This window comes from Ranitomeya variabilis, chromosome 3 (assembly GCF_051348905.1).
Source record: "Ranitomeya variabilis isolate aRanVar5 chromosome 3, aRanVar5.hap1, whole genome shotgun sequence".
Classification (NCBI taxonomy): domain Eukaryota; kingdom Metazoa; phylum Chordata; class Amphibia; order Anura; family Dendrobatidae; genus Ranitomeya; species Ranitomeya variabilis.
The window spans coordinates 147,132,300-147,147,688 of record NC_135234.1 but is presented as its reverse complement, the minus strand read 5'-3'; the positions used below and the strand labels follow the sequence as shown (position 1 = coordinate 147,147,688).

The window sequence follows — 15,389 nt, the reverse complement described above, 5'->3', positions numbered from 1 at the left end:
AATATCAAGGCAGATTCACCCGTCCAGATCACAGTCCTCTTGCTCTCTGTTTCTGGCTGAGGCTGACAACAATAGAAGTATTTTTCTTCCTTCCACACATTGACCATGGTCTCTCACCTAGGTGGCAAGCCAAGGACTTCCCCTGGCTCAATTTTGTCAGCTACACACAGTACTCTTCAACTCCCAACAGAATCCACACATTGCTCTGTTCTCCAGCACACTCAACACCAAGTGAACTCATTTCATGGTTCTAGTAAAAATCTAGGCAGGTGCCTCTAATCAAACCCTGCAGAGCTAGAATTTAATCTTGTCCTACCTTGCTTTTACACAAAACATATACATACAAAATCTTTACCTATAATTCCAGTAGAGTAGCCTTCTTTTTTCAATATTTCAGCAAAAGTAATTTCATATTTTGGAAGTCCTCCTGAAGATGCTGAAAATATGAAAGTTCCCACTATGAACTCAGCAGCCATGCCTAGATGATAAAAAAACAGAATGAAGAAGTGTAAAGGATGTACCGTATTTCTAAAGTATGAGCTTAATTGTCTTATTTTAAATGAATTCAAAATGTAATCCTCCCAGCAATGCTTTATGTCGATCATTCATGATTTTGAGCACAATAAGCCTCATAGAGAAATCAGGGAACAAATAAAATGGTAGTAGAGGGAAAAACGGTGAAATTATCAAAACCAATAATAAAAATCATATTAGTACTTTATTGCTCCTCACTGAATTATTTAAGATGTAGATTTTATTAATGGCAAACCAAAGTTTACAACAAGCTGGTTCTGAGTTTTTGGAGGAGTCGTTGACACATCTTTGCAGTTTGGAGATTTATCACGAATTAATTACTAACATTTCCTCCATAATTTTTTCAATTGATTGAGCTCCAGAGTGTTTGCTGGCCAAATCATTGACTTGATATGTCTTGGATAACAGCTTTAACACTCTTTTTTTGTAGCAAGATGCATTACAATTCTGAAAAATGACTTAATCATCACCAAACCTACTTTCTATTAAAAGATTTAGAAGTATGTCCAGAAATCCTATATAAACCTATAGATTTACTGTTGAGGTTATAATTATCATCCATTTGGTCCTTCATGTTTCTCACCTCTCCTGGATCCAGTACTGAGTGAGTGCAGCTTCATTCTCTAGCTATCTTACTCTGTTTTTCAGCCTGCCATGTTGCTATATAACCTTAGCCTTAAAGGCCAGCTCCGGTGGAAGATTGCCATCTGAGTATTTGGGCAGCTGGTATCCATGCCACTATAATTTGGGACATCATCTGCTGGCTCAGTTACATTAAGGAACCTCCTTAATAGTAGTGTTGTGGCAGATATAGCTCTGTACAGCTTGCATCTCTTGTGTGCGGCTCTATAAATTGTAGCACTTAGCACCTATAGATCTTTATTTGTTTCCTCATGGATTAAATTATTGTTAATAAATTGCAAATATACTATACTTTATTTAAATAACATATATTCCATTGAAGAGGCTCTTTGCTATATTAATATCTCCAGCATATTTATCACAGGTGGAGTACTAGATTTATGACATTAATACCATGAATGAACAATAAATATGTATACACCATCTTTGATTTTTGTTAGTGTGGCGCCCCTAGGGGTATTTGCCACAAAATTAGTTATTGACACCAAATACAAATATTAAAATAGCAAGACTGCACTACCATCTCCGGCCAGAAGGGGGAGCTCCAGAGACTCCCCTTGATCTATTCTGGTCTGAGAAAAGGACTGGCAGTTGAGTTGAGGAGTTGAAAGTGAGAGGTCGTATAACTCAACTCCTAACAGCCCTATGACGGATTAAAGGCCCGTGATACCCATAGTAGGAAAAGAGGAATAGAGAAAAAGGACATTGTGAGAACCGGGTAGCAATAACCTCTACCCAGAATAGGCGCAGAGACGGATACCAGATCCGTGGCTATATTCATTATATATAATACAGCAACCGGAAGGAAGTGAGGTGATATCAGCTTCACCAGGGTAAGACGCAGCAACAGACACAGAGTTCAGTGGTACTCCCAGAGGGGGTAAGCCGACAAAAAAAGGACTCGGGTTGTCCGTCGGACCAGAGCACAGAAGAGACAGATTGGGTCGGCAGCCAGTTCACAAACAGCAGCAGGGCCATACAGAAACTGCGCATAATAAGAGGTGTAAATCCTGACAGGGTCAAAGTAATTCAGAGTTCTTAAACAGACTCCGGTGACAGTATTGGTTGCAAATCCCTTTTTGTTGAAGTAAACTGGTTAAACGTTTCAGCGCCTCAGTCTTTCATTTGGACAATAGCCATCGATCCAGGATCGGGGTCATCACAGCTGAGAGGACCTGCTGCTGATCAAGTAAGTGTCTGTTCCTTCATGATACCCCTTATACTGTGCATCGCCTGAGGCCACAGCACCGGGTCAAGCCACTAGTGACATCCCCCTCAAGAGACGGACCTCATTGATCTGGTGCTGGGTACCTCGGTCTCCCGGGCGTCACAACAGCATGATGATTCTTCATATATTTATTGATTTTAATCACATAATTAATACAAATAATCAGTCTTTATCATAGTATTACATTTTGTTTGTGGTAGTCATTCTCATGCCATTTTGGTGACTACATTAACAATATATAGTTTGTCTCATATAGTTCTATGGTTTAGATCACTTTTTGTAGATTATTATCAAGGTGCCTCCTGACAAACCCAGCTCAGCTAAGTGGGGTCTGTTACATTGTCACAAGTGTGCCTACTGACATAATCAGCTATGCTGCATTGCTATGTTTTGCTGTATTACCACAAGTGTGCCTTTTGACATTCCCATCTCTGCTACACAACGGTGTTCTGCCACATCACTTCAAGTGAGGCATCTGACATAACCAGCTCTGCTGTGCCACTTCCTCTACTCTGCAGCCTCCATTATTCCAGCTGCTTCACCTCGTTGTATCAACATCACCCATCCATGCTACCTTGTAACTGCTCACTCAGAGCAATGGCAAGTACACAAGTAAATGTGTCCAACATGAAAACACTATATATATATATATATATATATATATATATATATATATATATATATATATATATATATACAGTACAGACCAAAAGTTTGGACACACCTTCTCAATTAAGGATTTTTCTGTATTTTCATGACTATGAAAATTGTACATTCACACCGAAGGCATCAAAACTATGAATTAACACATGTGGAATTATATACTTAACAAAAAGGTGTGAAACAACTGAAAATATGTCTTATATTCTAGGTTCTTCAAAGTAGCCACCTTTTGCTTTGATGACTACTTTGCACTTTTTTGCCTTCACTCTGCGGTCCAGCTCACCCCAAACCATCTCGATTAGGTTCATGTCTGGTGACTGTGGAGGCCAGGTCATCTGGCGTAGCACCCCATCACTCTCCTTCTTGGTCAAATAGCCTTTACACGGCCTGGAGGTGTGTTTGGTGTCATTGTCCTGTTGAAAAATAAATGATGGTCCAACTTAATGCAAATCGGATGGAATAGCATGCCGCTGCAAGATGCTGTGGTAGCCATGCTTGTTCAGTATGCCTTCAATTTTGAATAAATCCCCAACAGTGTCACCAGCAAAGCACCCCCACACCATCACACCTCCTCCTCCATGCTTCATGGTGGGAACCAGGCATGTAGAGTCCATCCGTTCACCTTTTCTGCGTCACACAAAGACATGGTGGTTGGAACCAAAGATCTCAAATTTGGACTCATTGGACCAAAGCACAGATTTCCACTGGTCTAATGTCCATTCCTTGTGTTCTTTAGCCCAAACAAGTCTCTTCTGCTTGTTGCCTGTCCTTAACAGTGGTTTCCTAGCAGCTATTTTACCAAAAAGGCCTGCTGCACAAAGTCTCCTCTTAACAGTTGTTGTAGAGATGTGTCTGCTGCTAGAACTCTGTGTGGCATTGACCTGGTCTCTAATCTGAGCTGCTGTTAACCTGCGATTTCTGAGGCTGGTGACTCGGATAAGCTTATCCTCAGGAGCAGAGGTGACTCTTGGTCTTCCTTTCCTGGGGCGGTCCTCATGTGAGCCAGTTTCTTTGTAGCGCTTGATGGTTTTTGCCACTGCACTTGGGGACACTTTCAAAGTTTTCCCAATTTTTCGGACTGACTGACCTTCAATTCTTAAAGCAATGATGGCCTCTCTTTTTTCTTTCCTTAACTGCTTTTTTCTTGCCATAATACAAAATTTAAGTCTATTCAGTAGGACTATCAGCTGTGTATCAACCAGACTTCTGCTCAACACAACTGATGGTCCCAGACCCATTTCTAAGGCAAGAAATCCCACTTATTAAACCTGACAGGACACACCTGTGAAGTGAAAACCATTCCCGGTGACTACCTCTTGAAGCTCATCAAGAGAATGCCAAGAGTGTGCAAAGTAGTCATCAAAGCAAAAGGTGGCTACTTTGAAGAACCTAGAGTATAAGACATAACAAAAAAGTGTGAAACAACTGAAATTAAGTATATAATTCCACATGTGTTAATTCATAGTTTTGATGCCTTCAGTGTGAATGTACAATTTTCATAGTCACGAAAATACAGAAAAAATCTTTAATTGAGAAAGTGTCCAAACTTTTGGTCTGTACTGTATATACACAATGAATCAGCATACTGTGACTAAAAATATGCATGGAATCCACTATTGTTATGTACATTAAAAATGTAAGGTACACAGTTAACATTTTTCAAGGTTTACTATACTGTATATATATCGATGGTCACTACCACTTCTGTCTCACTTTATGTGCCAAGCCAGGCCTAATCGGAACTGGGGAAGTGAAATAAAACCAAGAGTAGCTTTTGATTAAAGTCTTGCTGGTGATTTATTATTCCTTGCTTTGCCAGATGAGACCTGGCTTGGCACAGAAGGAGGAGATACACCAGTGGTAGGGACCATGTATATGTAGGTACACCTTGATGTGGTATGATAGCTTTGCACTTTTTAATCAAAAAATGTTAAGAAAGTTAATTCTATTTTTAATATATATATACATAGCAATAGGGGAGTTCATGTGTTTCTTAATCACAGTGTGCTGACGAATAGTTTATGTACTGTATATGGCAAAAGTGTACTGTTTTAACTGTATATTAAATCCATACTAATGGTTTGGGGGCCATATTCATTTTTTGCTTTTTTTATAGTATATATTGGGGCATATATATTCTGGAACACCTCCGAAAGAAGCTGGTGGCGAAACGCGCGTCGGGGTGAGGGGATGCCAAGAGCATATATTCCTATCTAGCACTTTACCTCTGACATTTTCGGCAACAGGCTTATGGATAGGACAAGCTGTGGTTACTACTACTTCATTTCTCATGCAGCCAGCCCTTGTTCATGCTATTAGGAGGGATCTTGTACACTATATCACACATATTTTTGGTTACTAACCTAGGTTCCTGTATTATTGTCACCACAGTGGGGGCCTTTTTGGGGTAGATCTATATATGCTTATGTATATTGTGGTTTTTTATCTGTTCAAGAGGAGTCTTTGTACTTTTATTTACCCCTTCCATGTTATCCAATTATAATCTTACTAGATGGTAGCCCGATTCTAACGCTTCGGGTATTCTAGAATATGTATGTAGTTTATTTATGAAGATTTTAGAATAATACACTGAATACACAGAATTCGGCAGCGCCAATTCACGGCCGGACTGCGCCTGTCGCTGATTGTTCGCGACCGGCCATGTAGTATATAACAGCCCACGTAGTAAATAGCACAGCCACGTAGTATATAACACAGCCCATGGAGTATGTAGCACAGCCATGTAGTATATAGCTCAGCCCAAGGAAGTGTATAACAGCCCACATAGCATATAACACAGCCACGTAGTTTATAACAGCCCACATAGCATATAACAGCTCACGTAGTATATAACAGCCCACGCACGCAGTATATAACACAGCCCACGTAGTGTATAACACAGCCCACGTAGTGTATAACACAGTCCACATAGTGTATAACACAGGCCACGTAGTGTATAACACAGGCCACATAGTGTATAACACAGGCCACGTAGTGTATAACACAGGCCACATAGTGTATACCACAGGCCACATAGTGTATAACAAGGCCCACATAGTTATAACACAGCCCACGCAGTGTATCACACAGGCAACATAGTGTATAACACAGGCCACATAGTATATAACACAGCCCACGTAGTATATTGCACAGCCCACGTAGTATATAGCACAGCCCACGTAGTATATTGCATAGCCCATGTAGTATATAGCACAGCCCACGTAGTATATTGCACAGCCCACATAGTATATAGCACAGCCCACACAGTATATTGCACAGCCCACGTAGTACATTGCACAGCCCACTTAGTATATTGCACAGCCCACGTAGTATATAGCACAGCCCACGTAGTATATTGCACAGCACACGTAAAATATTGCACAGCCACATAGTATATTGAACAGCCCACATAGTATATTGCACAGCCCACATAGTATATTGCACAGCCCACGTAGTATATTGCACAGCCCACGCAGTACATTGCACAGCCCACGTTGTACATTGCACAGCCCATGTAGTATATTGCACAGCCCATGTATTATATTGCACAGCCCACATAGTATATTGGACAGCCCACGTAGTATATTGCATAGCCCACGTATTATATTGCACAGCCCACGTAGTATATTGCACAGCCCACGCAGTATATAGCAATGTGGGCATCATATCCCTGTTAAAAAAAAGAATTAAAATAAAAAATAGTTATATACTCACCTTCCGTTGGTCCCGGATCCAGACGAAGCGGTTACCGACACTCCTCGGGCGCTCCGATCCCAAGAGTGCATTGCGGTCTCACAAGATGATGACATAGCAGTCTCGCAAGACAGCTACATCATCATCTCGCGAGATCGCAATGCATGGAGCGGTCACTGGAGCGTCGCGAGGAGTAGGAAAGGCCAGTTCTGGATCCGAGGGGCCGACGGACGGTGAGTATATAACGATTTTTTATTTTTTTTATTATTTTTAACATTAGATCTTTTAACTATTGATGCTGCATAGGCAGTATCAATAGTAAAAAGTTGGTCACACAGGGTTAATAGCAGCGGTAATGGAGTGCGTTACCCGCGGCATAATGCGGTCCATTACCGCTGCCATTAACCCCGTGTGAGCACTGACTGGAGGGGATTATGGAGCGGGCACTGACTGCGGGGAGGAAGGAGCAGCCATTTTGCCGCCGGACTGTGCCCGTCGCTGATTGGTCGTGGCTGTTTTTCCGCGACCAATCAGTGACTTGGATTTCCATGACAGATAGAGGCCGCAACCAATGAATATCCGTGACAGACAGACAGACCGAAAGACAGACAGAAAGACAGACAGACAGACAGAAAGACGGAAGTGACCCTTAGACAATTATATAGTAGATCTGACAATCTGACATCCCCATTGTCCCTCATTTTCTTGCTCTTGTCCTAAACAACATTTCTGCATTTTCCTTTTTATATGTGATGATTTTAATATAACTGAATACAATTAATTATGTTACCTTCAATAATTTTTGGGATCTCTTCTTGCCCTGCCATATCCATTTGCATATGGAATTTTGTTGTTATATATCATGAATGAAGTGACTTCCCTACATAGGACATTATGCTGATTTACATACAAAGGTAAGTCACAAGTGATAGGGACCATCCAAATATAAGGTGCACCTTGACTTGGTTGGATGACTTCTGCAATTTTTGATAAAAATATAACTAATTACCTTATGTATTTAACATACATAGTAATATTGGAGATTGCATATTCATTAATCTCAGTCTGTTGATCCATCGAGTATGGATCATATCAAATCATATGAAATCATTTGTTTTTTTTCTAACAATGTTAGGAAAATGTTAATGTTTAATGTTTTACTAGGTCAGCACCAGAAAAGATAGGCCAAGAAACAGCATTGTTGTCTTAACCAATGCAGATTGGTGCTGTTTTTTTGAAGAACACGTCATTCAATTGTCCACACTCTATGATTTCTTCTGATTAGCTCATTGTATCCTTGTTTTCTTCTGTGATGGTTTTATTGCTGCTATTTGTTTGCTTTTCTACATGTAAATCGCATTTCATTTGGCTGCTTTCTTACAGTTCTGTCAAAAACAGTGGGGCTTCGTTATCGGCTTATAATGAGGCAAAATCCAGGGTCGGGCAGAATCCAGCTGGCTTGTACGTTTATGTGTAAAGATAAGCACTTTTAGCTCCATGTTTGAGAGCATATGGAATAAAACTATCAACTCTTAACTGGGAGTTGGGAGATTTGTTCAATTTAAAGACATTAACACACAGAATTACACAGAAACTGCCTAGCTGAAGTAAGAAAAAATCCATTATCCTTTCCTAAACTTATAAGGTGGTGACTGACATCTGATGTACTGTGAACATATCCCAATGGGAAGCCGCAACATTGTTTTTAATATATGCATTTGTAGACTGTCGGAATGTTCTCCACTTTACTCTACTGTGGAGCTTGACCATTTTAACCATATTGTGTGAACTTTCACATTTGCAATTTACAAAGTGTTTCCACATTTTTCTCCTCAACATTGAGTGATCGCATTTGTTTAAAGTGTGCTTTATTAAAGTTCAGGAATGTTAAGATATTCAACATTGTTATGGCCCATATCAGTGATTGGCTTTACTGTGAAGCAAAAAAGTTGAACATGCACAATCTAAGGCCCGGATTAATCAAAACTGGCATGATTCCACTCCAATTTACTAAGACAGGTCTCTTAATTGATGTAGTGTATCGAACATCTTTCATGTACCAGCAGATAGATAACACTATTAACCTGTAAACCCCTGAGACACTTTGACTGGCAGCCAACTCTGTAGTGCATCAGTAGAGCACCATCTGTCAGTCTATACTGTGAGTGGCGCATGTTCACAGCCGCCAATCGCATTATAGTAAGCTGTGATTGGACCTGCACTGGCACTGAATGTTGATGGCTCACAGAAGAAATATAGTTAACTTTCTCTTGGGTGCCTTCCTTTTAGTACAGCAGCTTTGCCCTTCATAGCACTGTTAACCTGCAGATAAACCCTATATCTGCAGGTTAATAGCGTCATCTTACCTAATTGCCATTATTACAATAACTAACTGATTTATTTGTCTTATTATGTGTTATCACATGAAACACAATTTTCCACAAATATAGACATTTCTGTCTACATAATGATGTAGGAGGATCAGATTATGAGTAGTCCTGCCATTGCTTAGAATGAGCCTTTCTGAAAACAACATGCATCAAATATATGACAAAAAAGTAGTAGCTCAGAATCGTGCGTATAACTTCAATGATGACATGATACTTGTGTGCTGACTAGTTCTGAAAAATACCAGAATGCTGCCAATTGGGTGTATCTTTTTTTCTTGATCTCCAGCCATGGCTACTTGATGGGTAAACGATCTGTAGGAATATGGATCTTGTGCATATCTAGATAACTACATCAGAGTCTTCTGCCATCAGGTTGCTGACTTTCTTCTTCACCTTGTTCCTTCTTTTCTGCCAACCGTGATGTCCTTCACCAGTGATTGCTCCTTTCTTATAATGTGACCAAAGTAGGCAAGTCGTGGTTTTATGATCCTTGCTTCTAGTGATATTCCTGGCTTGATTTGTTCCAAAATTGATTTATTTCTTCTTCTTGCCGTCCATGGTATTGATAACAACCTTATCCAACACCACATTTTGAAGGTGTCGATTATTCTGTCTTGTTTGATTACCATTCAGGTTTGCATCTGTATGTTACCATAGAAAAGGACAGACTCGTACAAGCAGTGTCTTAGTCAATATCTTTGTCTCCTTTGTGTTGAGTAGCAGTCCCAAGTTCAAGCTTTCCAGTTTGACACTCTATAAAAAATCCTTCCTTCCATCTATGCTTGTTCTATTGTATGCATACTTAAGATTGTTGATGATTTATCCAGCAATTTTGGTTCCATCTTTTTGGTCAAGTCCAGCCTTCCTGATAATAGCTTCTGCATATAAATTGATGAGAGATGACGACAAGATGAAGCCTTGTCTGACCTGCACATAACTGTCTGCATTTATACCCCACTGCTTTTCACTGGAACATATAACACTATGCTATTGGTGCTAGTGGAAGCAATTGTGGTGCCATTATTACTATTATCTCATTTCTTATTGATGTGCCTTTGTAAACCGATGGCAATATTTTACATGTAGAACAGCAAATAAAAGTGTGAAACATATTTGAAGCTATTTTTTGCCATTTATCTAAGTTATTCTGATTATTCTCATTATTTTTCACATTATGTTATCTAATCAGCAGGTTTAATTATTGAGAAAGGTCAAACTAAACATGAATTTTAAATGAAATCTGGCAGTTTCCATGTTTCCTTATTTAGTATCTCACAGGTAACGAGGTGCATGACACGACAAGGAAATCTTATTTTGTAGTAGAAGGACAGAAACATTTAAATAACTTTTACTGAAGGGCTTATCAATGAAATTATCTAAACTCCAGATATATGTAAATGATAATACAGATGACAGCACATCATAAATCATTAATATTCAAAACATTTCTTTATTATGGTAAGTAACAAATAACCATCATGTTCAATATTGTTTCATTGAATAGCATTCTGAATAATATTTTCAGGCACCAAACGCAGGAGTTGTCATCCATTAGGACTGCAATAAATAATCCTATTTTTAGATAGCTGTCAGCTAGGTTTCTACATAACAACCAATCTCTCTTCATGCAGTTACCAAGAATGCTAATATAACTAATGACTTTGTTGTTTCAAGCGATGAATCACTCAGCAACTAAACTTACAGTGGAAACAATCTGTGAATCATCTGTCTTGATAAATCCTGCAAATAAATTTTCTGCAACACCTTCCAATCAAACTGTGAGCAGTTTTTTGTTATATAGCCGGAGGACAGAAGATATCTCTTGTTTTCAGCCCCTACAAGCTGTAATGAATCCTTCTCTGAGAAAATTCTGAGCCTTTTATCCATATGACTATCAAAGCTTTAGTGCCATCGAGAAGAATTATTACCAATGCTGTCACACCACCTACATCAACTGTTTGGACAATTGACCTTTATCTATAAGACACCAATGATAGTATAGAATAGTCACTGAGTGTAGAAGCAATACAGGGTTTCTAAAATTGTAATAATATAATAAAGCTATCATATGCTTAAAAACATTACTATATATACATTACTATATATACAGAGAGTGAAATACGTATTAAAAAAGTCACCACTCTTCTAAGTAAATATATTTCTAATGGTGCAATTGACATGAAATTCTCACCAGATGTTGGTGATGTGTTCAATACACCCTGTATATATAGGTATGTATCGCACAGACAGAGGTCTTAATCCAGGACAGGTTACTGGGTCTTGTAGCCCCACAAACCTGTATTTAGTTTAGAGCTGAATTTCAGGGTTAACCAGAAAGTAATGGGCAATATTGGTTAACCACACAAATCCCAAGTGTATACTCTTGTAAAGGCAGGAAGGTTGTAATTATTTCATGTGTGCAGCACATGGAGAGAGTCCATATGTGAGACTGGAGCTGGCCAAAGGTCCTGAAGGTCCAGGAGACACCAAGGGTCTGGATTACGGACAGGAGCCAGAGGAAGCCAGGCTGGAGACCTGAGGTGCCCTTAGCCAGATAATCTAGAGCCTGGGGCATTGGAACTTTGTGAAGGGAACAGGACTAGAATAGACTGTGAGTTCACATGTTGTTCACACGTCTACCAGGGCTTATAGAGTGGTTTATGAGACTATAATAAATCCGAGTTTTGGTCTTGTTTAAAAGAGAATCTGCTCCTGTGTGTTCAAATATCACTGCCAAGCCTTGATAAAGGATTTTATATCCAAAATGTCGCCATGCCATTGGGCAATAAACTTCACTTTTTTATATTCATGTGCAGTTTACTATATATATATATATATATATATATATATATATATATATATATATATATATGTATATATATATACACACACACACACTACCGTTCCAAATTTTGTTGTCACCAAGATAACTTTGTGTTTTCCATGAAAACTCATACTTTTATTAAACAAATGAGTCACCAAGTTGATTGAAAATCTAGTCCAGACATTGACAATGCTCGAAAAAAAGATTTTTATTTGAAATAATAATTTTCTCCTTCAAACTTTGCTTTCATCAAAGAATGCTCCCTTTCCAGCAATTAAAGCATTGCAGACCTTTGGCATTCTAACAGTTAATTTGTTGAGGGAATCTGGAGAAATTTCACCCCATGCTTCCAGAAGCCCCTCACACAAGTTGCTTTGGCTTGACGGGCACTTTTTGCGTGCCATGCGGTCAAGCTGCTCCCACAACAGCTCAATAGGGTTGAGATATGGTGACTGTGCTGGCCACTCCATTACAGATAGAATACCAGCTGCCTGCTTCTTCCCTAAATAGTTCTTGCATAATTTGGAGGTGTGCTTTGGGTCATTGTCCTGTTGTAGGATGAAATTGGCTCCAATCAAGCGCTGTCCACAGGGTATGGCATGGCGTTGCAAAATGGAGTGATAGCCTTCCTTATTCAAAATCCCCTTTGCCTTGTACAAAATTTCCCACTTTACCAGCACCATAGAAACCCAGACCATCACAATACCTCCACCAGATGGCATCAGGCACTCTTCCAGCATCTTTTCAGTTGTTCTGCATCTCACAAATTTTCTTCTGTGTGATCCAAACACTTCAAACTTGGATTTGTCTGTCCATAACACTTTTTTCCAATCTTCCTCTGTCCAATGTCTGTGTTCTTTTGTCCATATTAATCTTTTTCTTTTATTAGCCAGTCTCAGATATGGCTTTTTCTTTGCCACTCTGCCCTGAAGGCCAGCATCCCGAAGTTGCCTCTTCACTGTAGACGTTGACACTGGCATTTTGCATGTACTATTTAATGAAGCTGCCAGTTGAGGACCTGTGAGGCGTAGATTTCTCAAACTACAGACTTTAATGTACTTGTCTTGTTGCTCAGTTGTTCAGCGGGGCCTCCCACTTCTCTTTCTTCTCTGGTTATAGCCTGTTTGTGCTCTTCTCTGAAGGGAGTAGTACACACCTTTGTAGGAAATCTTCAGATTCTTGGCAGTTTCTCGCATGGAAACTTCATTTGCGTTCATTTCTAAGAACAAGAATAGACTGTCGAGTTTCACATGAAAGTTCTTTTTTTGGCCATTTTGAGATTTTAATGGAACCAACAAATGTAATGCTCCAGATTCTCAACTAGCTCAAAGGAAGGTCAGGTTTATAGCTTTTCTAATCAGTCAAACTGTTTTCAGCTGTGCTAACATACTTGCACAAGGGTTTTCAAGGATATTCTAACCATCCATTAGCCTTCTAATACAGTAAGCAATCACTAAGTACCATAAGAACACTAGAGTGATGGTTGTTGGAAATGGGCCTCTATACAATATAATATGAAGATATTGCATTACAAACCAGATGTTTGCAGCTAGAATAGTCATTTACCACATTGACAATGTATAGAGTGAATTTCTGAATCATTTAATGTTAGCTTCATTAGAAAAAACTGTAGTGTATATTGAGAAGGCCACTGGTCAAATACTGGGGGGAGATATGTGGAACTCAGGATGATAAGCTAGGTGAAATGAACCTGGAAAAATGCTCCAGCATACTAAGTTCTGAGGGGTTAACCAGCCATGTTGAGGCTTTAGTCACCAGCTGAAGAGTGGGTGGGAGGCTATTCACCATATATCCACTCCAGTGTGTGATTCGGATGCTAAATGTGCAGCTTTTGGACTCATTCAGTATTTGGTGTTTCTGGAGATGAGATCTCCAGAGCTGTGCTTGTGTTAAAGGGAGCTGAAACTTATTTTCTTTTTCCCTGAGCGGGCATATTTATGCAGCCACACAGACTGTACTGTATGTTATTTTGTTTTTCTGTTATGCTGGAAGGGCCTAGAAGGGTGTTTATCTACTTTTGCACTGGTTTATGCATTACATTTTTTACCAATAAACCAATTAAAATGTAAAAAGAAAGCTCTCCTGTGACTACCTCTGTGAGCAGCTGAGGAAGTCAATTTACCACAGTTAGTGCTAGAAGTGCGGGCAACTTCCCCAGGAAGTACGTATGATGGCTGTGGACAAACTGCATGTCTTGGGTGAAAGCAGCTGCAGGATTAAAAGCAGACAACATGGACGAGATTTTAAAGCACCAACAGCAATGGCTGCAGCAGCAATGGCAACAGGAACAGCAGCAGCAACAAGTACAGCTGTAGCATCAGCAGAAACAATTCCATCAGCAGCCGCAAAAACTATTACAGTAGCTGCAGTTGGCGCTCCTGATCGAGGTGATCCATCGCCGGAAGACTGCCCATCCCCAAGACCAGATTATGACACATACATCCAGAAGATGCTAAGGTGTGCCATGAAAAGATGAACCTGACTGATGATGTTGAGGCATTTTAAACCATGTTTGAAAGGATAGCAGAGTGGGAAAAATTGCTAGCGGAGCAGTGGATGGAGGTGTTGGCCCCCTATCTAACTGGTGATCTCTATAAGGCTTATTATGACCTGGTCTTACAGGATGCACAGGGTGTATTGCGGTGACAAAAACCCCTCCTATATGTTTGACCTGCTACATCTGGTACAGAAGTGGTTACAGCCAGAGTCTTCCACCCAAGCCCAGATAGTCGAGCATATTGTTATGGACAGATTTATTCACTACCTTCCTTGGCCGGTGCAGATCTGGGTTGCCCAGGGAGAACTCCGGAAGACTGACAACATGGTAGGCCTTGTGGAAAGGTACCAGGTGGTCAAGAAGTCCTTAAAGAAATCAGCCATGGTCACATACCCATACTGCGGTACCCAAAATGAGCCTGACTCTCAAAAAAAGGGTTATAGAGCCACAACTGGGGCGTGTTCAAAGTCCCAAGGGGCTGCCGAAGGCCCCTGGCAAGGACATAATTTGCTGGAGGTGTCACAGTCCTGGGCAAATAGCTGTCCATTGTCCAATGTCTCCCGAACAAATGGACTGAAGCATAGGGAGGACTGTTCTTATTATGCCTATCTGGCCTGCAATGTGGACTATCATCCCCGTGATGGGCTGCAGGCATGTCCCGTGACAATAAAGGGAGTTCTGGTGCCTGGAATCTTGAACTTGGGGAGTCTGTTGACCATGGTCAGGGCCACATTCCCCTACCAGTTAATACCTGGGAAGCTTGTTGGTGTCCGCTGTATTCACAGGGATGCCATTGACTACCCTGTTGCCAGAATGACTATAGAAATGAACTGTGGCACTGAGTCCAATGAGGTCGGAGTAGTTAATAACCTGCTATAATAGGGCTTGACTTTTGGT

At 40.2% G+C, this 15,389-nt stretch overlaps 1 protein-coding gene across 1 annotated transcript in view; it reads right to left on the bottom strand.

Annotated features, from left to right (window-relative positions):
• Positions 1-15,389, bottom strand: part of STS (steroid sulfatase) — a 470,812-nt gene that overhangs the window by 368,445 nt on the left and 86,978 nt on the right. Inside the window, exon 4 of the mRNA XM_077294724.1 lies at positions 356-478. Coding sequence (XP_077150839.1) covers positions 356-478 — 123 coding nt within the window. The remainder of the gene's footprint in view (positions 1-355; positions 479-15,389) is intronic.